We start from the raw sequence: 26,425 nt of genomic DNA, 5'->3' as shown, positions 1-26,425 counted from the left end.
TGTCTGAGGCCAGATTTGAACTCAGGTCCTCCTGATGCCAGGGCTGGTACTCTATCCACTGCACTACCTAGCTGCCCCTGATTTTAAATTGTTTTCTCCTAGGATTCACCTGATTACTGGCTGTTTTCCATGCCAATAATGTACTCCTTCATCCCCACTTGGTAAAATCCTTCTCTTTTTTCAATATTTAGTTTAGGTGCTACCTCTTCCATGAAGCCTTAATGGATATTTCCTTTGACCTTATTATAGAAATGTCTTGTATCAAAATTGTTAACTTATAATATCCTTTATATTAGATTATTAACTTAATAAAAGCAAGGACTTTTTTCTTTTTTTCATCTTTGTACCTCCAGGTACAGCACATGGTATGTATGTACATGTATATTTATGTATCTATAGAGATACATATATGTATATATGATATGTAACAAATCTTTGTAGAATTGAATAAATAGTATAAAATCTTAAGAGTTAGGAGAGATCTCAGAGTTCATGGTCTAACTCATTCCTGAAAAGAAATCACCTCTATTATACCTCAGGGAACCAATTTAACATGAATTTGAAGACTTCCAATGATGTCTTGATAAATCTCCTGCCGCAACCTATTCCACTTTTGGATAGTTCTAATAGTTAAGAAATATTAACATACATCAAGTCAATATCTGCTTCTCTGAAAACTTTACTCATTGCCCTAACTTTTGATGCCAAACAGCAAAAGTGTAATTCTTTTTCCACATAATAGCTCTTTAGATACTTGATAACGCTTATCATGTTCACCCTAAGTTTTATCTTCTCTAAGCTACTCACCCAAAATCCTTAAACCAATTCTCAATGGCATTATCTTCAATAATACTACTCACAAGGCACTCCAATTACTCAATATCAATCCTAAAATATGGTACCCAAAGTGGAATACAATACTGTAACAATGTTTGACAGTGCAAAGTACATCAAAATTATTATTGTGCCTTGTCATGATGTCTCTCAGTGAAATTTAAAATCATTAGCTTTTCTGGCTGCCATAACATTTAGCTGTGATAAATGTTAAAGAAAATAAAAGTTACACAATATGAGAATTATTTGAAGGCTCTGAGAATATTTAGCTAAAAAAGAGAAAACTTTGTAGGGGGTAGGACACTTGTATTTATTTTTGACTTACTGGTTTGTTTTTTTTTTTTTTGCTTTTTGGTAAGGCAATCAGGGTTAAGTGACTTGCCCAGGGTCACACAGCTAGTAAGTGTCAAGTGTCTGAGGCTGCATTTGAACTCAGGTCCTCCTGACTCCAGGGCTGGTGCTCTATCCACTGTGCCACCTAGCTGCCCCACACCTTGTTGGCTTTTAAACCAAACCTCTTTTATCAATGGCATAGGGTGCTCCAAGTAAGGAATTTCCTCTTAGTACAGCAGCATATCACCTTTTCTGCAACTTATAACACTAGAAACTTGTCTGGGGGGCACTAAGAAGTTAAGAGATTTCCCAGGGTAGGGGGATGGAACTAAGATAGTCAAGTAGACATCTAGAAGAACAAAAGGTCCAGAATATCAAGGGAATTAATAAAAAGAAAGGCAAGGAAGGTGGCCTAGCTGTACCAGATCTAAAACTGTATTATAAAGCATCAATCATCAAAATACTTGGTACTGGCTAAGAAATAGAGTGGTGGATTAGTGGAATAGGTTAGAAGCATAAGACACAACAGTCAAAGACTATAGTAATCTGCTGTTTGATAAACCCAAAGACTCCAGCTTCTGGGATAAGAACTCACTATTTAACAAAAACTGCTGGGAAACCTGGAAAAGAGTATGGCAGAAAGTAGGCACAGACCAACATCTCACACTATATACCAAGATAAGGTCAAAACTGGTACATCATTTAGACATATAAGGGGGACACTATAAGTAAATTAGGAAATGATGGAACAGTTTACCTGGAAGATATATGGAGAACAGAAGAATTTATAAACAAACAAGAGACAGAGAACATTATGAAATGTAAAATGGATAATTTTGATTACATTAAATTAAAAACGTTTTGCACAAACAAAGCCAATGCAACCAAGACTAGAAGGGAAACAGAAAGCTGAGAAACAATAATTTTTAGAGTCAGTATATCTGATGAAGCCTCATTCCTAAAATATGTAGAGAACTGGGTCAAATCTATAAGAATACAAGTCATTCTCCAATTGATAAATGGTCAAAGGATATGAACAGGCAGTTTTCAGATGAAGAAATTAAAGCTATCTATAGTCACATGGAAAAAATTCTCTAAATCATTACTGATTAGAGAAATGCAAATTAAAATAACTCTGAGGTCCCACATCACACCTATTAGATTGGCTAACATGACAAAACAGGAAAATGATAAATATTGGTGGAGTTGTGAATTGATCCAACCATTGTGGTGGGCAATTTGGAGATATGCCCAGAGGGCTATAAAACTGTGCATACCCATTTATCCAGCAACACCACACTAGGTTTGTATCCAAGAGATCATAAGAAAAGAAAAAGGATCCACATGTAAAAAAATATTTATAGCAGCTCCTTTTGTGGTGGCAAAGAATTAGAAATTTAAGGGATACCCAGCAATTGAGGAACAGCTGAACAAGTTGTGGCATATGAATGTAACTGAATACATATTTCACCGCATATACATCACTACCACATAATTTATTGCACCCTGTTTTTTTTCTCAGTCCAAAAATTGGTTTATAATTTTTCATTGCATAATCATCACATGGTATAATTCTATTCATCACGCTGCTTGTAAACAGAGGAGCAATGTATTCACCAGTGGAATATATATACATATTTCTCTCTTGTGCACTGTGAGCTGTGAGTCAAGAATTCTCAGTGAACGCACATCGTCAGTATGTTTCTGAAAGTCAACTTGTGTGTTTTTTTTAGAATGCTGCAGTATTAACAGTTTTGTCACTCAACCCAATGAAGAGCCATAGGTATAAGGGGAGCTGGCAGGCAGGCGAAGCTGTCATAACATTGCATGATATGGTAAGACTTATATCTTTCCAATTTTAACATATATTTACAAGTATTCCATGTATTCCAGAAATTCAGCTGAAACCTTCCAACATTCCCATTCAAGCTTAACATAATGTCTCTGATCAAATTCTGGCACAGCCAACAAAAAGTCAGAGTAAGCCATTTTTCTAGTTTAAGACAACTTAGGAGGTCAACAGGAAAGGTCTATAACACCAGGGTGGGGGGCCTACCTGGAGCCTATGCCATGAGGCAACAGCATCAGTGGTGGGCCTTGGGGGTAGCTATCACAGTAGTGGTGGCAGCAGCTTTGGGAGCTCTTAGAACCAGAGCTGGTAGGGGATCAGACAATTGATCAGAAAGAGAGTACAGAGGGTCATTTGTTGGCACTAAGTAGAAGACTTGGCAATAATCGGCAACTCTATTGTCCATATGCAGTTTTGGGTCACAGTTCCAGGGCAGAGATGAGTGAGGAATGCTTGTGGTCAGTCACAAGGGAGCAGGGGCCTCAACTGCAATCCTACACAGAAAGAAATACTAGTACTTGTGGCTGCAGGAGACTGAGGAACCTGGCCACAGTTCTAGGACCCAAGACGATTGCAGCTGCAAGGGAAAAGAGAACCTTCATAAGTAAAGACCAGAGCACAGACAAGAAGAGTAATGACCACACCTCTCCTCAGATCACATGACCTTAGAAGCATTGAAAAGTTGCAGACCTCCAAAGCTAGCTCTGAAAAGAGAAGCGTGACAAAGACTGATGCTTGAGACAGTGCCTCCCTATGCCCAAGTGAGCAGAGTCCAACTTTAATATCAAGTTTAAAGTCAAGAAATAAGCCTGAAAAATGAGTAAACAACACCACCTCAAAAAAAGAACTTGATCATAAAAAGCTACTACAAGTAGCAAGTAAGACCAAAATACAAACTCAGAAAAAGAAAATAATATGAAAATAGCTACAAGCAAAGCCTCAAAAGAAAGATGCTAATTAGGCACAAGTCCAACAAGAATTCCTATAAGAGTTTTTTCTTTAAGAAAAAAACACTCTTTCTTTAAGAGTGGCAGAGGAAAAATTGAGAAAAGAAATGAGAGTGATACAAAAAAAATCATGAAAAGAAAAATAACAGCTTGGTAAAACACACACAAAAATAGAGAAAATAACATCTTAAAAAAAACAACTGGAAAAAAAAATAGAATTGACCTAATGGTAAAACAAGCACAAAAATTCACTGAAGAAAAGAATTCCTTAAAAAGCAGAACTGATTAAATGGAAAGAGTACAAAAGCTCACTGGAGAAAATAATGTCTTAAAATGAGAACTGGGCAAGTAGAATCTCATAACTTCATGAGACATCATGAGACATCAAGAAACAATAAAACAAAATCAAAAGAATAAAAAATGGAAGCAAACATGAAATATCTCATCAAAAAAACAACTGACTTGGAAAACAAGTCAAGGAGAGATGATTTTAAGAATTATTGGACTATCTAAAAATCATGATTAAAAAAACCTTACACCTTACATTTCAAGAAATTATAAAGGAAAACTGCCCCAAATATCTTAGTTCCAGGGGTTAAAATAGAAATTAAAAGAATCCCCAAATCACTTTCCAAAAGAGATCCCAAATGAAAATTCCCCAGAATATTATAACCAAATTCCAAAGCTTCCAGGTCCTGGAGAATATGTTGCAAGCAGCCAAAAAGAAACAATTCAAATATCATGGAGTCATAGTCAGGATGACACAAAATTTAGCTGCTTCCATGTTAAAGCAGAAGGCTTTGAAATATAATATTCCAGAAGGCCTGGGAACAAGGATTACAAAGAGACTAACCTATCCAACAAAAGTGAGTATAATCTTTCAGGAAAAATGGATATTTCATGAAATAAAAGACTCTCAAGCATTCCTGAGGAAAAGACCAGAGCTAAATAGAAAATTTGACATTCAAACACAAGACTCAAGTATAGAAAGGTAACCCTGAAAGAGTAATCATAAGGAACTCAGTAAGGTTAAATTGTTTACATTCTTGTATGGAAAGATGATACATGCAACTCCTAAGAACTCTATAATCCTTAGGGCAGTTAGAAGGAGTCTACATATACAGAAGGCATGGGTGTGAGTCAATTATGTTGGGATGATTTCTTTAAAAAAAATGAAAGGGTGAGAAAGGAGGATGTACTAGGAGAAGTGGGAAGGAACAGAAAGAATGGGGGAAATCATCTTACAAAAAAGAAGCATGCAAGGAAGAGCTTTTACAGTGGAGGAGAAAATGGGTGAGCAATGCTTGAACCCTACTCTCATTGGAATTGGTTCAAAGAGGAAAGAACATATGGATGTGTGTGTATGCACCTATATATTTACATATATGCACATACATATCTACATATACATATATATACACACACACTCCATTAGGTATATAAATCGATCTTACCCAACAGAGAAATAAGAGGGGAAGGAGATAAGAGAAAGGAAGGGTGATAAAAGACAGAGTAGATTAAGGGAGGCAATGGTCAGACTTTAGAGGAGGAACAGGGTTAAAAGAAACAGAGACAGATAAACAGAAGGAATTAGGATGAAAGGAAATACACAGCTAGGAACTGTAACTGTGAATGTGAATGGGATGAACTCACCCATGAAATGGAAATGGATAGCAGAATCCAACAATCCAACAAGACACACTTGAAACAGAAGGACACACATACAGAGTTAAAATAAGAGGCTAGAACAGAATCCATTAGTAGAATCCAGCTGAAGCAAAACAGGTAAGAGCAGCAAGAGCAGCAATCACGAGCTCAGACAAAGCAAAAACAAAAGTAGATCTAATTAAATGAAATAATAGAAGAAACTACATTTGCTAAAAGATATCTAGACAATAGATATCTGGTCCTGGACCCAGATGGCTCCGAAGAAGAAAGTGAGATTGGTGAATTTGCACAGCCCTCCTTCACTCCAATCAAAGTCAACTGCAAGACACGTCATTATTTCCCTGATGTCATGGTCCTCTTCAAGAATGAAGGACAACAACATCTGTGAGTAGAAAAGGAGCTGCACACTAGAGATCTAAGTGGAACTGGCCAGTTAGGCAACACAGCTTTCTGTCTGTCTTTCCTTCTTTCTCCTTCCTTCCTTTCTTTTGTCCACACAAGATATCACACCCTTACTTGTGGGTGCTCTGCCCAAAGGAAATGTAAATGTTAATCTCTGAAGCTTTTTTTTTCTTAAAAGAATAGCCTTAACCCCAAATCACTCTGGTTCTCATTGATTAGCCAACAATAGGTCCCAGGCCAAGCCCTACCTGGTCATTATTTGGGCCCTGATTGGCTCAGAATGAAAGTAAATAACAATTGTTTCTGTTTTGGCCAGAAATCCTGAGGGTCTTTCCCTCTCAGATTGATTTTTCTTTCCTTTTTTTCTTTTTGACTTAGGAAAAGAATCTGAATTTCAATTTTTTTTAATGTTAAATAAATAAATAAATAAATTTATAAGAGCAATTGATTTCCCAGGGTTACACAAGCAGCATATGTGTCAAAAGTGGAACTCGAACTCAGGTTTACTGACTCCGAGATCAATTCTCAGAGCTCTCTATACCTTGCTGCCTCCTGGTGAGGTGTAAGTAGATAGGGAGAATAATTATCTTCAAATATCTCAAAGAACTCTTATGGAAGAAAGATTAAAAAACCAGTTTACTTTGTTCCAGTGGAAAAATACTAGGCCCAAGAGGTAAAGTCAGCATATTTTTGACTACTATAAGAAAATATTTCTTAACTATGAGAGTAGTCCAAAATTGTATGGCTTTCTTATGAGGTAGAGAATTGCTTCATATGTGGAGGGCTTCAAGTAAAGGCTGAAAGGCTACTTGGATGAAATTCGTTCTTTGAGTAACAATCAGAATGTATGACCTTCGAAACATCCTTTATATGATTCAATGAATATGAAATACTTGTGATTATGAAAGACCTGGATTTGGTCCTGGTCATGCCACTGTTCATAACTTTGTACAAATCCATTCACCTTTGACTCATTTTTCTTTTTTGTGAAATAAGGAGACCAATTCTTTAATCCATGTCAGAGAATATGTTTTTGTCAAACACACGAGATAAGCCTTTGTAAGCACAATGGAAGATAGAAAATGTCTTCTACTGCTTAATACATGTACACAGAAACTATCTCAATTATGTATGTTGGATATATGTTCCCAAGTGTGATAGAACTAGGTTATTTGGGTGTGGAAAAGGAGGCTGGCAGCAGTCAGGTATTCTCATAAATGGATCACTTATACCCAAATCTGAATACTATTTAAAGAATTTCTGAGCATTAAATAGCAACCTAGTGAGTAATGAAATTGTGGCTGAAATCTTCATAAGACTTCATTAAAAATCAGATGAAATGAATATTTGAGAAGGAATTCTGAAGGATACAAAGGTGAACTGGGCCAGATGATTTTTGCCTCAACTACTTCATTAAAAACTATGTCAGAGATATGAACATTCTTTGTTAACTATCAGATCTCCAGTTTCCATAATGAAAAAAAATATATACATGACTGAATCTCATTATTCAAAGGGCATGATGGAGGGAAGACATGTCAAAGATATTACAAGGTGACAAACATGGGTGTGTGGAAGAACAATGTTCCATAACAAGAAATGGGAAAACTAAGCAAAGAGGCAGAACTTGTGAGGAAGATGAGTTCTGTTGTACATATGCTGAGTTCAAGAGTCAACGGGATGTCCAGGGGGAGATTTCCAAATAGGAGTCATAATTATGGGACTAGAGCAAGAGAGAGAGAGAGAGAGAGAGAGAGAGAGAGAGAGAGAGAGAGAGAGAATGTGTGTCATGTGCACAGATGTGATGATTGAATCCACCCAAGTAAATGAGAAGAAAGAATCTTGGATCCTGCCTATGTTTAAATGGGGCAGGATGAGAAGATGAAGCCATAAAATGTTATAGAGAAAGGATAACTTCAGAGGTAGAAGGAGAAAAATTAATCTATAGTATAATGGAAGCAAAAGAAGGAAAATCAATCAAAAAGGGGGTATGGTCAATATATCAAATGCTACAAAAGGTTAAGTAGGATGAGAATGGAACAAAGATTACTCAAGACTCAAGATCCAACAAGGAAGTCAGTGAAGTTGGAGGGAGGGCAGTAGAGATGAAAGCCAGCCACTGGTAAGTAATGGGTTGAAGAATGTTGAACAATAAGTTAGTGCTAAAGAAGTGAAGTCAGCAAATATCAACCAGTATACTTGTTACAAGTTTCTCAGTGAAAGCAAAGGGAATTAAAAAAAAAAATGTGGGGAGGGATACTTGCTTAAGAGGCTAGTGGGATCAAGGGAACTGGGGGGAGGCAAAGGGAGAGAGGAGAGTTGAGCTTATTGTAGGCTGAGGGGAAGGAGTCACAAAAAAGAGAGTGAAGATATATAAGGACTGACTGATTAAAGAAGGTCCAGAGGGAGGTAGGAGGAAATGGAATTAAGGTTACTGGTGGAAGGTTGGCCTTGGCCAGGAGGAAAGCCAGCTCCTTTTCTGAAACTGGAGGGAATAGGGAGAGGACAGCTGAGGAAAACAAAAAAGTTGGGGCTGGGGTCAGACGCAGTACTGGTTGTAGTTGTAGGGCTTCCATTGTACTGAATTATGTCTTTTTGGTTTGAGAAATAGAAAGAGTCAGCTGGGAAGGTCCTGGTTAGGTAGGGGAAAGAGTCATTATTAGAAAAAAGCCATAATTGATATGTAAGAATATGGAACCTGGTCTAGAAGCAATTTGGCAGAGTTGTTAAGCAATTTCTAAAACAGAATCAAGGTCAAAACCAGGATCACAACAGTTTTAATAACAAGAGACAAGATCCAGGGTTAATTCCAGTAATTATGAAGTATACAATAAGGTTTTCTTTTTAATACAGCATTCTCTCAATTTGCTATGCTTACATTCTGTGATCACATGTGTTTTTATACCTGAAGGTGTGTGATTCAGTCCCACTCTATAGGTTTCCTTGAATTTTCTCCATCTAGAGAACCGTTTCCCTAAATAGCTGGCCAACAGCACACACAATCATGGATGCCAATTTAGGCACTCAGGAAGAGGTAATGTTTTTGCTAAAGTAGAGAGAAATGGATTTGGGATCAAAGTACCTGTATTCAAATCCAACTTCTGCCACTTACTCAGTGAATGACGGGCAAATAATTTCTCTTGTCTGTACCTTAGTTATCTTATCTACATATCTACATTTTATCTACATATACAAAATATATCTACATATATTTTATCTACATAACATGAAGATTTTGGACCAGATGAACTCTTAAGATTCTTTCTAGCTCTAAATCTATGATCCTGTGAACAGTTTCATAGCAGCAAGATGGTAAGATTACTCAGAGGTTAAGAACCAAGTTGGGAACGGAAGAAATACGAAGGATCAAAGGAATCAATGGCGGAAAAATCCATTATTGAAATGGCTAATCCTAAAGTCAAGACTAGGAAAAGAGGGAAATGAGGGCAGAACTCAGTGGATAGATGGGAAGAATTGAGAGGACACAATGGAAGGAAGTCATGGACAAATAACATATATGAGGAGAATAAGAGACAAAAAGTTATTAGAATAGACATTGTTGCCAGAGAAGAGAATTTTAGAATTGAACATTTTGGGTAATGATGAGGTCTAAAGTGTTAACATTCTGGCAGGGATTTAAAATATCGTGAAGACAGAGGTCAAAGCAGTTGAAGAGTTTACAGAATGGAGAAGACAGGGTTATTGGTTTGGATTTTGAAGTTCCCAAGTTATGTGGCAGGAGAAGGTAGGAGGGGAAAACACTGGTTTGAATATGGACCAAAGTTCACATATATCACATTCCTGACACATTGCCATATCCAAATTTTTTATAATGCTAGTGTCATCTACTAACTGAAAAGAGCCTCCACTTACCTTCCTTGCAGTCATGTTTGTTCTCATGAAGCACAAATCCATTTCGGCACTGACAAACATAGCTTCCCACAGTGTTGATACATTCATGTTGACATCCACCATTATCCTTAGAGCATTCATCTTTGTCTAACATAGAGATGCATAGGACAGTATTACATGGAAGAACAGACATGATAATTATCACAAGGGGAAAAAAAATCAGTTAGTAGTCCTTTTAGTTCAGAAAAGGGCAAACTAAGGCAGTGGCTTCATTGTTCTCAATATCTTTTTACTGTGCCTTAGTTTTATCCACTCATTATTCAACCTGAAACCTTGTATCATGGAATAGTCAGTCATTTTCCACTCAGATAATTCACACTAGTAAAATGACTTATATCCATTCCTTCATGGAGAGGACTGAGGGAAGACTGGGGTAAAGGGAGAAAAATTCTTGGTTGGGGGTCGGCACTGACTTAACTATTCTATTTATTCCCAAACTCTTACTCAATTAACTCTTTTGACTCATCTGGGGAAAAATGCCTTGGAAATAGTTTCAGTAGAGTAAATAATCATTCTATACTGAGAAATAAACAAAAAGTTCCAAATATAGAACCATGGTTATACAAAAACATTTAGACTAAACAAGGTACCAGGTTTCATGTAGATTCATTTTGTTAAAATCATTCAGCCAAAAAAAAAAAAAAACCTACTGTAGTTGCTTTTTTTTCTCCAATAACTTCACAAATGTGCTTAGTATTTTATGAATCTGGACATTTCAAAACATGCCAAGATAGCAAAAGGCATTGTTAGATTAACATAAGGAAGAAACCATTTTTATGTATTTTAAATAAATCTACCATGTTGCTGGCAGTCTTGTTTATTAACAAGTAATCTTCTAAAAGGGGCTTTTAGTGCACTAAAAGCAAAGTAGAGGTTAGGTTAGGAAATATAAAGCTGCATTAAATAGCTAAAAAACTCACTGCAGGGAAAAAAGCCAAACTAGATTAGCAGGCAGTCATTCCAGGGAGTGGCATCAGCTGTCACCATTTGATGTCATTCAGCTGTCAATTCAAGTAGTACTGGTCCATTAAAATCAGAACTGGCAGACTTTCTGACATACATATTCAAGAACACATCACACAGGCTTCTGTCACTTCCACATTCAGAAAAGAAAATAAAGGTTATATCCCTATCAGAGGTTTGAATAACTCAGAACTAGAAGCTAACATCTCTTTTATGGAGATCTGGTTCAGTTTAGATATATATGCACAAAATAAGATTCAGGATTCAATCTGTGAAATATTTTTAGGATAGAAAATTTTAAGTAAGAGCTATTAAGTAGCTAAGACCTATCCACCTTTCTACTTCTGACATGCTGAATTTATATCACATGGCATTACTTTAATAAAGTTAGTTCAGTCTGCTGGACTATTTCATTGTCAATATAAAAAAAAATTCAGATTCTATGAAGACAAACTATTAGATGACCTTACAGAATCCTCAAATACTTGCAAAACATTTCCTTCATAAATTACTACTCTTCTTTCCTTTTTCAAGTTCACTATGGAAATCAAACAAAACAAACAACTCTTCAAAACTCAATCATTTCCAAAGTGGAATATCAATTTTGAAAAAAAATATACATTTATAATGCGTGTATATGTATACGTGTGTTTATGTACAACTGATCATAGACTCTTTTAGTAGTAACTGAGAATGCCAAGAATCAAGCCAAGGTTTTTTACTGCTCAGTTAGTACTTGACTAACAAATGACTTCTACATAGGAACAACTGGAGCAACCAGCACCATGGAGCTCAATATACTTTCTTCTTCGACTGAGCAAATGTAGTTGTTGAGAGGTACCTTTTATTGTGCTGATGCAGAGGGTTCACCAACTAATCAAGACTTGGACTGTCTACTTGACCATGGCCCGACGTCCCTTCCATCTTTCATGGGGAGAATGCTGATCACAGACGTGAGTAGAGTTTGTTTGTTTGTTTGTTTTAAATCATAAGCTAGAACATGGAATGCATTTTCTCATTGAAATGATGCTACAGAATGATGGTAGATAAATATAGGTGAAATATTACTGTGAATATTATTCTTATAGTATATTATGACCTAAAGATTAAAGGACTTATGTTTAACACATTTAAAAACTATGAACACTATTCTAGAAAGCAGGGGGAAGGAGAGGAGAGAGAGGGAGGGAGGAGGAGAGGGAGATGGAGAGGGAAAGGGAGAGAGATGGAGAAGGAAAGGGAGAGAGATAGAGAGGGAGAGAGAAACGAGAGAACAAGAATAGTGGATTTGGGATTAGAGGTCAGAATTTGAATCATAACTCTGCCATGAAGGTGCTGGATTAGATGACCTCTAAGGCTCATTCCTTCATCAAGTATCTAATCCTCCAATGGATCTGTGGTTACATCAGTGAGTATTCCTTCAAAGAATGAAGACTGACATCCATTTATGTCTCTGTCAATCTTGGGCAACATATGTCTACATATTTCTAAAATGTTAACCACAGAGTCCTACCTGACATGCTGGGGATTTTCCTTGCATTCTATCTATCAATAAACATTTGTTAAATGACTAATATGTATCATGAACAGTGCTAAGCATTGGGGATACAAAAAAAAGCAAAAAGAAAAAAGTAGTCCTGCTCTCAAGGAGCTTACAATCTCTCAAAAGTAGAAGTTTACCAGCGGAACACATAGGCCAAACATAAATTATTCCTTTCTTTCACAATGTAAGAAATTTATTTCCCTTTTTTAATAGTACATTTACTTCACTGAGGATATTGCTTACAATATTTATATTTACATCTTTCATAATCTCTTGTTTGTAATGTGTTTTAGTCTGTTTACACTCATCATGGAGCCTTTGCTCTATCTTGCCCAGAATTAGGCCTCCGCATCACTTCCCAGCCATTTTGAAACCATACTACCTGCTCTATAGCCATGCTTTTCATCTGCCTCACAATGGAACCATTTGTCCTCTGCCCCTGGGCTCTCATAGGCGAGATTTTAGCTTACCTTACCCAGAACCAGACCTTCATATCACTTCTCAGTCTATTCCACACCATACCTCCACTTGCTTACCCCACCCCCTTTATAGTTCCCTTTTATCCACTGTATTTTCCCATTAAAATGAAAGGGTCCTTGAAGACAAGGGCTATCTTGCTTATATTTGTATCCTTAGCACTGAATACATACTTGGTGCATTATGAGTGCTTAATAATTTTTTTCATTCATTCATCATGTGCCATTTGATTATCTTTTAGATGTATCCTCAATTTCAAATCTTCACAGACTACACTGTCCACAACCCAGAGCCATGCAACATCATCAAAAGAATGTTGGTGTTCAAAAAGAGGGTGTTTTGTTTTAGGGAGAAGCTTAGGAGTCATTTAAAATAACCTTTGCAATTTCTGAAAACCAATCCAGCTCTCTTTTCTCCTGTTCTCTAAGCCTTAACCCATTGCCCATTTGTTGTGTTTAAGATATTTATATATATACATATATGTGTGTGTGTATATTTGAAATAAACAGATAATACATACAGACATAGATGCAATGATGGATGAGCTCTGTAAGTTGTCCATTCAATTGTGTATTATAATTTGGATGATAGGCATTTTTCATCCACCTTATTCTTCTTGTGTGGATAGATAGGACAAACTCTTTTGAATGATGAATAATCTCACTTACAAGGAAGGACAATGTTTTATGGCTTGCTGTAATCAGTGCAATTCCAAAACAGGAATATCTGGAGGATCTCATTATCCTAAGAGAATCTCTTTTCTCTAAACTCTCTGCTTGATCTCCTCCAATAAGAGGCAAATAACTTTGATGAGTATACATCTCCACATTTTATGCTGTCTTTGATATAAACAATCAGAAAGTCCCTGAATAAGGTTATCTCCACAGTTTTGTCTTTTAAAGTGAAGAAACATCTTTCAAGCTTTAAAAGTGCTGGTTTTATCAAATCAGTTGCTTTTTAAAAAAATAGTCAATAAACAATAAGAACAGGATGAAAAAATTTTAAGCACCCGAAAGATGATTGTGAAAGATGATGGTAAAGATCTGTTACTATAAAATGTATTTCGAAAAAAAAAAACTTATTCATTGCCTTCTAATTTACTTATCAAGGCTGACTTTCAATGCATGTGTAGATTAAGAGGGAATATGGCATTGTGGGTTGAAATTATTATTGTCATCTTGATTGCATGTTAGCAGTAATAATATACAGGATTTTTTCACCACATGCATTTAGTATCTTCCTTTTCCATTGACACCTTCAGAATCAATTTTTCCATGTTCTAAAAATCATGTTGCCTCCAGCACAGACCCCCTTGGTATATACTCGATCTAGAAGAGTTCCTCTTCCCATCTATGTTTACTTCAGCCCATTTTTACTTCCTTGCTTAGTACAGTAGGATAGGAACTGAGATATTAGGGTATAAATGTGATGAGTCCACTATCCTTAATGGTAAAAAGTGTTTATTAATAAAATCTTAACAGGTATTTATCATCTCTATTTGTCATCCTCCTTTTAGGTTCATCCTTAAATACCCCTGACTTTGCTTTGTTCACTCTCTTATTGAAAGACAAATCCCCCCCTTTCTTTCCACTACTTCTTGCTGTTTTAATGAGTGGAGATGCTCTTGTTTGATAGTCTTTTTCCATAAAATTTTCCAAATACTGGTATATTCCAAACTGATGCTGCCCTGAGCTGCTATATCTCTACATGAAAAGCAGGTCAATGAGAAGCTGCCGAAGGTGATTTTTAATCGCTTCTGATTTACTCAATATAGAAACTATCTGTTGTAATATAATAACTATATTTTAATGGGAATATGTGTTCTGTGTTCCAAGTTATCAACTTACAATGGATATATGTGGAACATAATTTACGTATAAGTTGGAGGTTGCCTATATAGATTTTTATGTTGTATTTGGAATCAGTTTACATTGGTCTGCTTGGCATCTTGCTGTACATATGAGTATGAACAGATATTAAGGCAACAATATAAATACATATCAATATAGCTAAGCTTTGGAATTTGTAAGGATTTTATACTGAAGTTACTGAAAACTGTAATAAATCTCCAAAATTCTTGATATAAATTCAAGAGGAAATTTCAAGTAACTGACTTAGATATATTTTATTTCAAGAACAAATTTCTTCTCCCTCTCCCTAAAATCAACAATAATAACAAACAATAACAAACCTGGCAATAACATAATCTCCACTGTAGCACAGAGAAAGAAAGAAAAAATTGAAAAAGTAAACTACTAAGGAGTAATAATGGCTCTTTCTGTTATTTATACTTTCTATTATATTACCTAAGTAAAAAAGCAAGTTTTGATAATCTGTTCCTAGCAATCCATTTAAAATCCTTTTAACTGAACGAAAGTATGTACCTTTATTTTGCCTAATATAGTCAAAATGACTTAAAATTGAGAGGTAAGCTTGGAAGCTATTTCTGCTGTAACAATCTATATAATTCAACAACTGGTATTAATTGAAATGTTAAGTCAAAAGCAAAAAAGGATAGGTCTAATGCCAGAAAAAGACAAACATTGTTTTTATCAAATTGAAAATCTCATTTAGCTATCTGATTTAAAGAAAAATAAATGTTGGGGCAGCTAGGTGGCGCAGTGAAATGAGCTCTGGCCTTGTAGTCAGGAAGACCTGAGTTCAAATCCAGCCTCAGACACTTAACACTTACTAGCTGTGTGACCCTGGGCAAGTCACTTAACCCTGATCACCTCACCAAAAAAAAAAAAGCAAAATAAATGTTTCATTTTATTAACTAATCCTCTAATTTTCTCAGTGTAGGGAATCCCTGACATGGAACTTCATTTCCCAATGGAGACTAGCACCTGCACTACAAGTTGAAGTGTTAAGAATTTTTCTGGAGGCACTGAGAGGCTAAACAATTCACTGAGGTTCACAAAGCCAATATATGTCAGAGGTGGGATTTTACCATGATCTTTCTAAATAAGGATTACTTTCTAGCTGCTACAGCCCCTTTTATTTATCCCTTAATGCCTTCATATTTTATCTAATTGCTTAATTTATTTTTAGGTTATATTTTTAGATAGCTAGTACAATATAAATAGGATTAAAAAAAAAACTCTCATCCAGGCAAAAGTTAATAAAGTGCCAGTTATTTCTTAATTATATGGTGATTTTTAAAAGGGAAGGGGGAATAATATAGAGGGAATCCACAGATTTTCCAGACTTATTGCATTAGATCTTTCCCCTTCAGCCAATTAAACAAAACGTCTGATTTTAGCTTCACCTCTTTTTTATCCTTCTTATGGCAGTGTCAGTTATAAGAAGTTGACTGTATAAAAGAAAGGAAAGGAGGGAGGGAGGTAGAAGAAAGGAGAAAGTCTGAATACTCTACAAAATGATTGGATGATCAGCTCCTGAGAAATTAAAAAGTGACTTTAAACCATAATCAATATTTTAGTTGTTTAAATCTTTCTAGTATTTCCATATTACGCATTCAAAATGAAGGGAGGGGCAGCTAGGTGGCGCAGTGAATAGAGCACCGGCCCTGAAGTCAGGAGGACCTGAGTTCAAATCCGGCCTCAAACCAAACACTTGACACTTACTAGCTGTGTGACCTTGGGCAAGTCACTTAACCCCAACTGCCTGAGCAAAAAAAAAAAATTGGGGGCAGCTAGATGGCACAGTGGATAGAGCACTGGCCCTGAATTCAGGAGGACCCGAGTGCAAATCTGGCCTCACACACATAACACTAGTTGTGTGACCCTGGGCAAGTCACTTAACCCCATTGCCTAGCCAAAAAAACAAAACAAACAAACAAAATGAAGGGAGATGAGTTCTATGTTAGTTACAGAAACAAATGTTTTGCTGAGGAATAAAAACATTTGTTATTCTTAAAAAATGGAAATCATCCTCTCAGTTTTGAATGAACATTTTCCCTCTATTTTTCTTTCTTTCTTTATTTCTTTATTTTTTATGGTAATTTTTATTTATTTTTTTGTTTTCAACATTTACTTCCACAAGATTTCGAGTTCCAAATTTTCACCCCATCTCACTCCTCTCCCCACCCCAAGATGGCATGCATTCTGAATACCCCTTCCCCTAGTCTGCCTTCCTTTCTATCTCTCCCCCCCTTCTCTTATCCCCTTCCCCTTCAATTTTCCTGCAGGGCAGGATGGATTTCTGTACCCTATTTCCTGTATTTCTTATTTCTCAGTTGCATGTAAAAACATTTTTTTAAAAAACATGTGTTTTTAGGGGCAGCTAGGTGGCGCAGTGGATAGAGTACCGGCCCTGAATTCAGGAGGACCTGAGTTCAAATCCAGCCTCAGACCAAACACTTGACACTTACTAGCTGTGTGACCCTGGGTAAGTCACTTAACCCCAATTGCCTAAAAACAAACAAAACAAAACAAAACATGTGTTTTTAAAACTTTGGGTTCCAAATTTTCTCCCTTCCTCCCTCCTCACCCACCCTCATTGATAAGGCAAGCAACTAAATACAGGTTATATATGTGCAGTTATGCAAAACACTTCCATAGTAGACATGCCATGAAAAACTAACTCTATTTCCCTTAATCCTATCCCACCCCCCCATTTATTCTATTCTTTCTTTTGACCCTGTCCCTCCTCAGAAGTATTTGCTTCTGATTTCCCTCTTTCCCAATCTGCTCTCCTCTCTATCATCCCCCTACTCTCTTGTCCCCTTTCCCCCCCCATTTCCCTTTAGGGTAAGACAGATTTCCATACCCAACGGAGTGTGTATGTTATTCCTTCCTTAAGTCAAATCCTATGAAAATAAGATTCACTCATTCCCTCTCACCTTCCCCCATTGCCCCTACACTGTAAGAGCCTTTTCTTTTCTGTTTTTTTTTTGTGAGATAATTTACTCCATTCTACCTCTCCCTTTCCCCTTCTCCTAGTATAATCCTCTCTCACCCCTTAATTTTATTCTCCAGATATGATCCCTTCATTTTCAACTCACCCCATGCCCTCTATCTATCTATCTATCTATCTATCTATCTATCTATCTATCTATCTATCTATCTATCTATCTATCTATATCTATATATACGTACATATAATTTTTCCCCTCCAACTATCTTAATACTGACAAAGGTCTCATGAGTTACAAATATCATCTTTCCATACATGAATGTAAACGGTTCAACCTTAATAAGTCTCTTATGATTTTCTATTTCCTGTTTACCTCTTTATGTTCTACTTGAGTCTTGTATTTGAAAATCAAATTTTCTATTCAGCTCTGGTCTTTTCATTAAGAATGCTTGAAAGTCCTCTATTTCACTGAATAACCATTTTTTCCCCTGAAGGATTATACTCAGTTTTTCTGGGTAGGTGATTCTTGGTTGTAATCCTATCTTCTTTGACCTCTGGAATATTATATTCCATGCCCTGTGGTCCCTTAATGTACAAGCAGCTAAATCTTGTGTTATCCTGATTGTGTTTCCACAATATTTGAACTGTTTCTTTCTGGCTGTTTGTAATATTTTCTCCTTGACCTGGGAACTCTGGAATTTGGCTACAATATTCCTAGGAGTTTTCCTTTAGGGATCTCTTTCAGGAGGTGATTGGTGGATTCTTTCAATTTCTATTTTGCCCTCTGGTTCTGTATCAGGGCAGTTTTCCTGGACAATTTCTTGAAAGATGATATCTAGGCTCTTTTTTGATCATGGCTTTCAGACAGTCCAATAATTTTTAAATTCTCTCTCTTGGATCTATTTTCCAGGTCAGTTGTTTTTCCAGTGAGATATTTCACATTGTTTTCTAATTTTTCATTCTTTTGGATTTGTTTTACAGTATCTTTACTTCTCATAAAGTCACTAGCTTCCAATTGCTCTATTCTAATTTTCTAATAAGAAAAGATCCACTATTTGTAGGAGGGGAGGGAAATGTGGCTTTTACCACTCAGAGGCTTATCATCATACCTCTGAGAGTTTCAGAAGCCATCAGTCTGTGAAAGATACGTACACGACCTGGCAAATTCTTGCAAGACTCAAAAATAAAAATTTTCTGTTTGCAGGTAGCTTTCTTGTCTGTAGGAAAAAAAAAAAAAAAAAACACGTACCAGGATGGAACCAGAGATGAGTGTGTACTCAAATACTAAAAGTTCAGGGTTAAAAAACATAAAACTGTCCACTTGAAAGCATTCAGTAAAACATCTCCCAACCACAACACCAGCACCAAGTCCCCTACTCCAACTCCATTAACTAGAAAAGTCTATTGGAACTTATGTTAGTTTGGAGTAAGAATTCAAGACATAGAACACATCATTCCAAAGTGGGTTCTATAATGAATCACTAAAATCACATATCCAAATACAAATACTGGAATTAAACAATGCAATTATAGGATTGTTGCAAATATACACTTACAACAAAAGAAGTATACAAACAAGGAAGAAGATTGATTTGGAATTTCTATGAACTCACTTTTTAATATTTTGAAAACTACTTCAATGTAATTGGCTTCCACTGTAATACTGTGTATTTTGTTTTATGCATTTAAAAATTTGACTCTGAGAAGAAATCCATTGGCTGAATTCAGCAAACTGCCAAAGGAGATCATGACCCACACAAGTTAAAAAGCACGGACTAGAATCGATGAAATGTTAGAAGTTAACCTTAGTAATCCCATGATTTTTAGATGAAGAAATTTACACTCAGAAACATAAAATGATTTGCTCAAATTCACACAAATTTCATGGCGTCCAATCAATCACTCTCCTCTAGTATCACGATTCTCAAACTTTTTGGTCTCAAGAGCCTTTTACATTCTTAAAAATTATTCTGAATCCCCCCTCACAAGAGCTTTTATTTATGTGGGTTTATTAGAAATTAGAATGCCTTAGGGTTATGATGAAAATAGTTTTGACTTCACAAACATGCTGACAAGGTCTCAAGGACCCCATGGCACCTAAGCCCACACTTTGTGAATCACCATAGCAGACTATACTGACTTCATTACGGAAGGAAAACAAAACATCAACTGCATAATCCTCCAGGCTCATTTCTATAGATGCAAAGCCTAAAGCAGACTATTATTTGAAGAGCTATTCAGTTTTACATTGATGTAGAATACCATCCTCAAGTCTATGTATCTTCAACCATGTTTATTACCAACCCTGTTTATTAAATAAATAACATTATCTAAGAAAGGAAGGATGATTAGATTCTATTTTCTTTACATTATTTATGGGATTTTTTCAAAAAATATGTGCTGTAGTTGAATTTTCCAAAGTATTTAAAATGATCGAGCCTACCTTTTTTTTTCTTTTTCTCTTTCTTTTTTTTTTTTCTGGTAAGGCAATCAGGGTTAAGTGATTTCTCTAGGGTCACATGGCTAGTAAGTGTCAAGTGTCTGAGACCAAATTTGAACTCAGGTCCTCCTGACTCCAGGGCTGGTGCTCTATCCACTATGCCACCTAACTGTCTCTAACCTGCCTTCTTTTAAACACACACAATTCCTCAAGTTTTTTTCTTGGGACACTATTTTTTAATTCTTTCCCAAAAATATTTTGTTTTTTTTAAGAAATACGAGTTAACTCTGCTCATTTATTTTGGAACTTTTATTTGGATACTTTGATGGATTTGAGAACTCGCTGTTGTGGGTGATCTGTTCACTGGTGTTGAAGGCAAAGTATACAAACGTTCTCATCCTATGAGAATCTTATCCATGTCTTTCCAGCAAGTCTCCATTCAGGTCTTCTATATGGTCCTGGAAGCCTTCTTCAGGTAGTTTTAACACTTCATCTATACTGCTGTAACACTCAGCCTACCCACCTGTTATCCTTTACTCTCCCTACATTATTGCCCCTCGTTTTCTAGTCATGCATATCATAGATTTGCAAGACATGGATGTCACTTATTTTGATATTTACTACTAACTAATTGAAATTAGAGTATAATAATAATTAATTAATATTTTATTATAATTACTATACATATTTCAATTATTACCCTTTGAGCCACATAAAATTTTAATTTTTTCTGAGATAATGGTATCACACGATCCTATATACTTATCAAGAAAAGAAAGCTTTAAAAAAAAAAGCTGGAGTATTGGAGAAGCAGGAGGTAATAATCTCTGTAAGATGCATAATTTCCCAAATACAATTCCCATTCATGTTTTATGTAAAATGTAAGTCCGCTTTTCTTCTCATATTCAATTCTAGGCCCACTTCATCTTTCACCTAAAACTTTTTTTTTTTAAGATGTATGTATTGTTGGATTAACTCAATGAGTGGTGCATTCAACTGCATATCATAATCAGGGCAGCATATATCCTTCATCCACTTTGTTTTTCGAGCACAGATTGCTATGCTGATCTCTTTTGAGTGCATATGGATATCATTAAGGAATGCTGTGTTGTTTCACAGCCTGGTGTAATCAGTTTAATGTCTTCTGTGAGGAACATGCCTGTAACAAGGAATTCGCTTTTACTTGGTCTTTGCATAGGATATTGCCTCAGACATCTTTGGTGAGCATGTCCCCTTCTTTTATAAGCTGCTTGATACTGATACATAATGGAACACTGAATACAACTATCTCCATGCTCAAATCTATTATTTTAATACATGAGTGAAAGTAACTTAATAGAGGGATATCTTCAAACAGGGTTGCATTATTGCTACTGAATCAACTGCTTTAGTGAACAAAAAAGAACCATGAAAGGATTTTATATTCACCACATCTCTCAAATATGTAAATGTGCAGATGGGATATGCTATAGAAAATCATATGTAAAAACCTGCCTTTCTCCTTCTTATATACACACTACTAATAGAGGCTACTCTCATAAATATTTTATTTTTAAAATATAAGTTTCTCCTTATAGCAGCTCTTGAACCTCTCAATGTCAAACTTCACTAAATTACATTACTCAAGTTCATGGTATTTTCAACTCTAAATAAAGCTATATTTTATAGTTAGTTATGCAGCATCCATCTAAGGTATACAGTTGATAATATGAGATTCATTCTCATGTTTTAGGTCAAGGCCATGGCTGAGCCTACTTAGTTTTCTCTATATTGAATTCAGTACTAAAAAAATCACCAGGGAAAAATTAAATGAATCCTCATGAAACTTTACTTTGCTTTACACATATTTTTATATAAAATTAGGTAATTAATTTTTAGTACATACAAATCTATGAAACAAAGAAAAACACAATATTGTCTACAGACCCCCATTATCTTTTAGCAGTACTGGCGACAAAGTAGCACAAAATGGGTTTAGATCAACTATAAATATGAATTTAACTGTTGCTGCCTTAATTATGGGATCCTTGTCCAAGAGCAAGTGAGTTGACTAAGGGAATGAATCATATCAATATAAACATTCTAGTCACAAGGGAAATCAGAAGACAGGGAAGGTAAAGTTCCATGGAAGATGGTAGATGGTCACAGGTTCTCACTGCAGAGGCAAACAGAAGAGCTGGCCTCATTATGAATAAAAATTACAGATGACGCCAAGGGCAAATGGAGAAATGCTTGGTGGGTATTTTGCAGTGGGTTACAAGATGTAAAAAGCTATCATTTAGGAAAATTATGACTGGAAAATCTTGGACCAGTTGAACAACCTGAATGTCACACTGGTACCTATAGAATGTTAAAAGATCTAGTGGAAAGCCTCTAATCATTACATAAGTTATATATGGAGGATTAATAGGAGCATATTATTGTCAATTATTCTGTGACTCAGTTTTCTTTTTTTTTTTTTGCTTTTTGGTGAGACGATTAGGGTTAAGTGACTTGTTCAGGGTCACACAGCTAGTAAGTGTTAAGTGTCTGAGGCTGGATTTGAACTAGGTCCTCCCAACTCCAAGGCCAGAGCTCTATTCACTGTTCCACCTAGCTGCCCCTTTTTCTTTTCTTTTCTTTTCTAATTTTTTTTTGTGACTCAGTTTTAACGTGTACCATTGGAGAGGGTACCCACATTGAGGAATTCATGGACTTATTGAAATATTAAATATGTGCATATACATATGCATATGTACATCTAAAGCACAGCACTGTTAGGTCCCAATTATTAAAAATAATGAATCCCACTTAGTGTGAATAATGAAGCCTGTGAAGCAGGTCATTTGTGTTTGAATTCACATTATTTAAAGTTATATTTATGTAAACTATGATAACTGGCCAAAGCCCAGTGGAAATATGTAATGAAAACTGAAATAATGTGATCATCTCACGAGGATTCATTGTTTGTAGTAATCTAGACCTAGATGTATGTCTCTTTATTTAATACTCCTTTCCAGAATTAAAAAAAATTAATGTAACATTCATCATATGAGTCCAACAATTTAGAATCTTTATAAAAAAAACCTACAAAAAGCAGGAAAACTGATTAATAACCATTTTTTTCATCAAGTGAATTCTTAAAATTCATTCATTTTGGATATTACAAAAGATTTTAACTTGAACAATCATTTTATTATTTTCTTTATAAAGCTTTCAATCATTCACATTTTTCTTCCTTCTCATCTCCCCCTACCTATTCAAAAGAAATATAGAACCCCTTTATCACATAAGTACAGACAAGCAAAACATATTCCCACATTCGATCTATATATCCCTGAAAATATGTTTAACATTTTTCCTGGTCTTCAAACTAAGATTTTGTTATTCCCAACATTTCAGAGAACTTTTATAATGATTTGAGTGCAATTTTCTGGATAATAGATATAACTGGTAGGCTCAATGGAACATTTAATCACCTGAGTCCCAACTTTAATGTGAACCTGTTTGTAGTAACATGATGTTCACTGAAAACAATAACAACATACTTCTGAACACATTTGATTTCTGAAACAAACCTCCTAAGTACCACCCTCCCCAAAAAATTTAATGGGAAAGGAATCCAATTACTCGGAAACTATAATCTAAACAACACTGTCAAATGATTTTATGCTTCATATGAAGAACTCTAATAATAAAATAATAATAAAACATCATTTCAGATTGAGCAAACCAACAATCTAGTAATAAAATTGTTTCCGGGTCATGAATATGCTAAGGGCAACAACAGATGAATTACCATATGTCACTAACAAAAATGCATAAAATTTGGGGCTGTAGGAGCAGTTAACATATGTTTATATATTGACCATATTATCTAGGATGGCTTCTGGTATCTACCAATTAGTCTTACCAGATGGATTTATAGTAGACAAAGTAATTATTAAAACTAAAATTGCACAAAAAAAGAATGTTTCCCAAATAATGAACATAAGTGAACACAGTTTATACTTAACTGACAAGTACAACCACAGGTTCTGACCAAGGCAGTCACTTTATCATAGCAAAAGAGCAAATTGATGACAAGATTAAAAGCCTTCTATAGACATAATGGGGAATAATATATTTGTATGTGTTTTCTTTATCTGTACTATTAGATGAAAATACAGATTTTTTGTTTCATTGTCATAGTCTAAGAAAGTACAGAACAAAGGATTAGAAACCAGGTGTTTGAAAGCTTAACCCAAATTAACAAGTTTTAAAATATGATGCAGTATTAACATATTAAAAGTTATATTTTACAATTTAGATAACATGATCAAAATTAGTCTTGCTATCAGAAAATTTAACGCTAGACTATCTCTTTGAGAGCTCATTGTATAAAAATAATGTGTAAACACAACTATAATCCACATTTACAGATAGCATACTTTCTTATTACACAAAGATACTAAGAATCTACTTGGAAAATAGCTGATGAATACATAAGACAGAAAAAAAAAATTAAGATTAGAGTTGGTTAATGGGTAGAATAAGGAAGGAACGAAGGGAAATCAGAAAATGTATACTGAGTATACTTTAGATCATGAACTGTACCTCAGTGGAGCATATAAAAACTTTTTTATTTTTTCAAAAAAAAAAAAATGTTGGTGTGGACCTAAGATTTCAATAGCACAGGGAACTCCTGATGAGAAAACTCCTTTTGTTGAAGCGGCCTAGCAAGTACAATGCAACTTAAAGTTTCAGAGAGTTGCCTTGAGCTGAGAGGTTACGTGACTTGCCCAACACAAAAATGTGTGTTTGAGAGGTAACACTTAAAATGAAGTCTTCCTGAAGGTATTCTTGGCTCTCAGGTTGGTCCTCTATCCACCACATCATTTTATCAATTAAATTCTATACCCAAAACTTGCCCAAGACACTATAAATTTTTGGTGAGATTGATTTTCATATTACCCTAAGAAAAATAAAGCATAATCTGATAACTAATTATGTATTATAATAGTTGGTACCATAAATAAAGCAATGGACCTGAAATAAGGAAGACCTGAGTCTAAATCTGGCCTCTCATATTTATCCCTGTGTGATCCTGGGCAAGCTGCTTAAGTTTTATCTGCCTCGGTTTTCTCATTTGTAAAATTTGGATAAAAATAGCACCAACATTCCATGCTTGGCATGAGGATAAAATGAGGTAGTATCTGTAAAGTGCTTTGCAAATCTTAAAGTATTTTATAACTATCTGCTATTAATATATATAAAATATACAATATATTAATCTATCTCTATGTACTCTATATACACCTAAATCTAAATATATATAGATATATATATCTATATATATATACACACATATGTGTGTGTGTACGTGTGTGTGTGTGTGTGTGTGTGTGTGTGCATGTGCAGAGAGACAGAGAGAGAGAGAGGGAGTGGGAGGGAGGGAGAAAGTGAGGGAGGAAGGGAGAAGGAGAGAGAGAATTTAAAATGAAGTATAAAAGTTTTTGATAATATGCTACTTGGTAAACAGACAACCTTAAAAATAAAACCGCATTTAAAATGCTGTAGATATTTTGTGATGTCCATGTGTTTAAGAGCAATTAGTTTCCAACACAGAAAAGCCAATTTTAAATGACATGTCAAAATTCTAAGTCTTTGGTCATCCTGGCTAAGTGCATAAAACAAAATGGATGAGAAGACACACAACTAGACACCTGATCTTACCTAATCAGAGGTTCTTCTTCTACCCCACCATCATCTCACTTTCCATACCTGAGAAGAAATGAGCTCTGAAACCCTTCTTAGAAACGGTGTTGTCAGATTTGAATTCAATCCTCATATTGTTGAACTGGGAAGTGATCATTTCAGGTACTTCTGCCCCACAAAATTTGCCATGTAATTTGGAGTCTGAGGATAATCCACTTCGGATCTCCACATAATCATATTTGCAAACCTGTGGCAGGGGTGAAAAGTCTTCATTTCAGTCAACTTAAAAGAATTTTAGAAGAGAAGAATGTAAGACCCTTGAGGTTGGGGACTTTTTGGCTTTTGTCTCTCTATTTCCAGCATCTTGTTTATCTCAGTAATATTCCACTGCTAAATCCTATTACATGACTGTTGCTTAATAAATAATTTTATTTTTTTTCCAATTGAGCTGACCTTTACAACTTTACCACAATATAATGTCCGTGACACCCTAATTTTTCTGCCTATCTTTGTCATAGAAAGTTGAAAGCTGACAGCTAAAGAGGAAAACAATGAAAAAAAAA

General features: G+C 35.4%; 1 protein-coding gene across 1 annotated transcript in view; it reads right to left on the bottom strand.

The window, feature by feature from the left end:
- Positions 1–26,425, bottom strand: part of TLL1 (tolloid like 1) — a 333,372-nt gene that overhangs the window by 50,038 nt on the left and 256,909 nt on the right. The window contains exons 16-17 of the mRNA XM_027866868.1: positions 25,929–26,109; positions 9,907–10,032 (exon numbers count right to left, since the gene is read on the bottom strand). Of these exons, the coding sequence (XP_027722669.1) occupies positions 9,907–10,032; positions 25,929–26,109 (307 nt within the window). The remainder of the gene's footprint in view (positions 1–9,906; positions 10,033–25,928; positions 26,110–26,425) is intronic.

This window comes from Vombatus ursinus, unplaced genomic scaffold, assembly GCF_900497805.2.
Source record: "Vombatus ursinus unplaced genomic scaffold, bare-nosed wombat genome assembly UNPS02014784.1, whole genome shotgun sequence".
NCBI classification, from domain to species: Eukaryota; Metazoa; Chordata; class Mammalia; order Diprotodontia; family Vombatidae; genus Vombatus; species Vombatus ursinus.
This window is presented reverse-complemented; position numbering and strand designations above follow the sequence as displayed.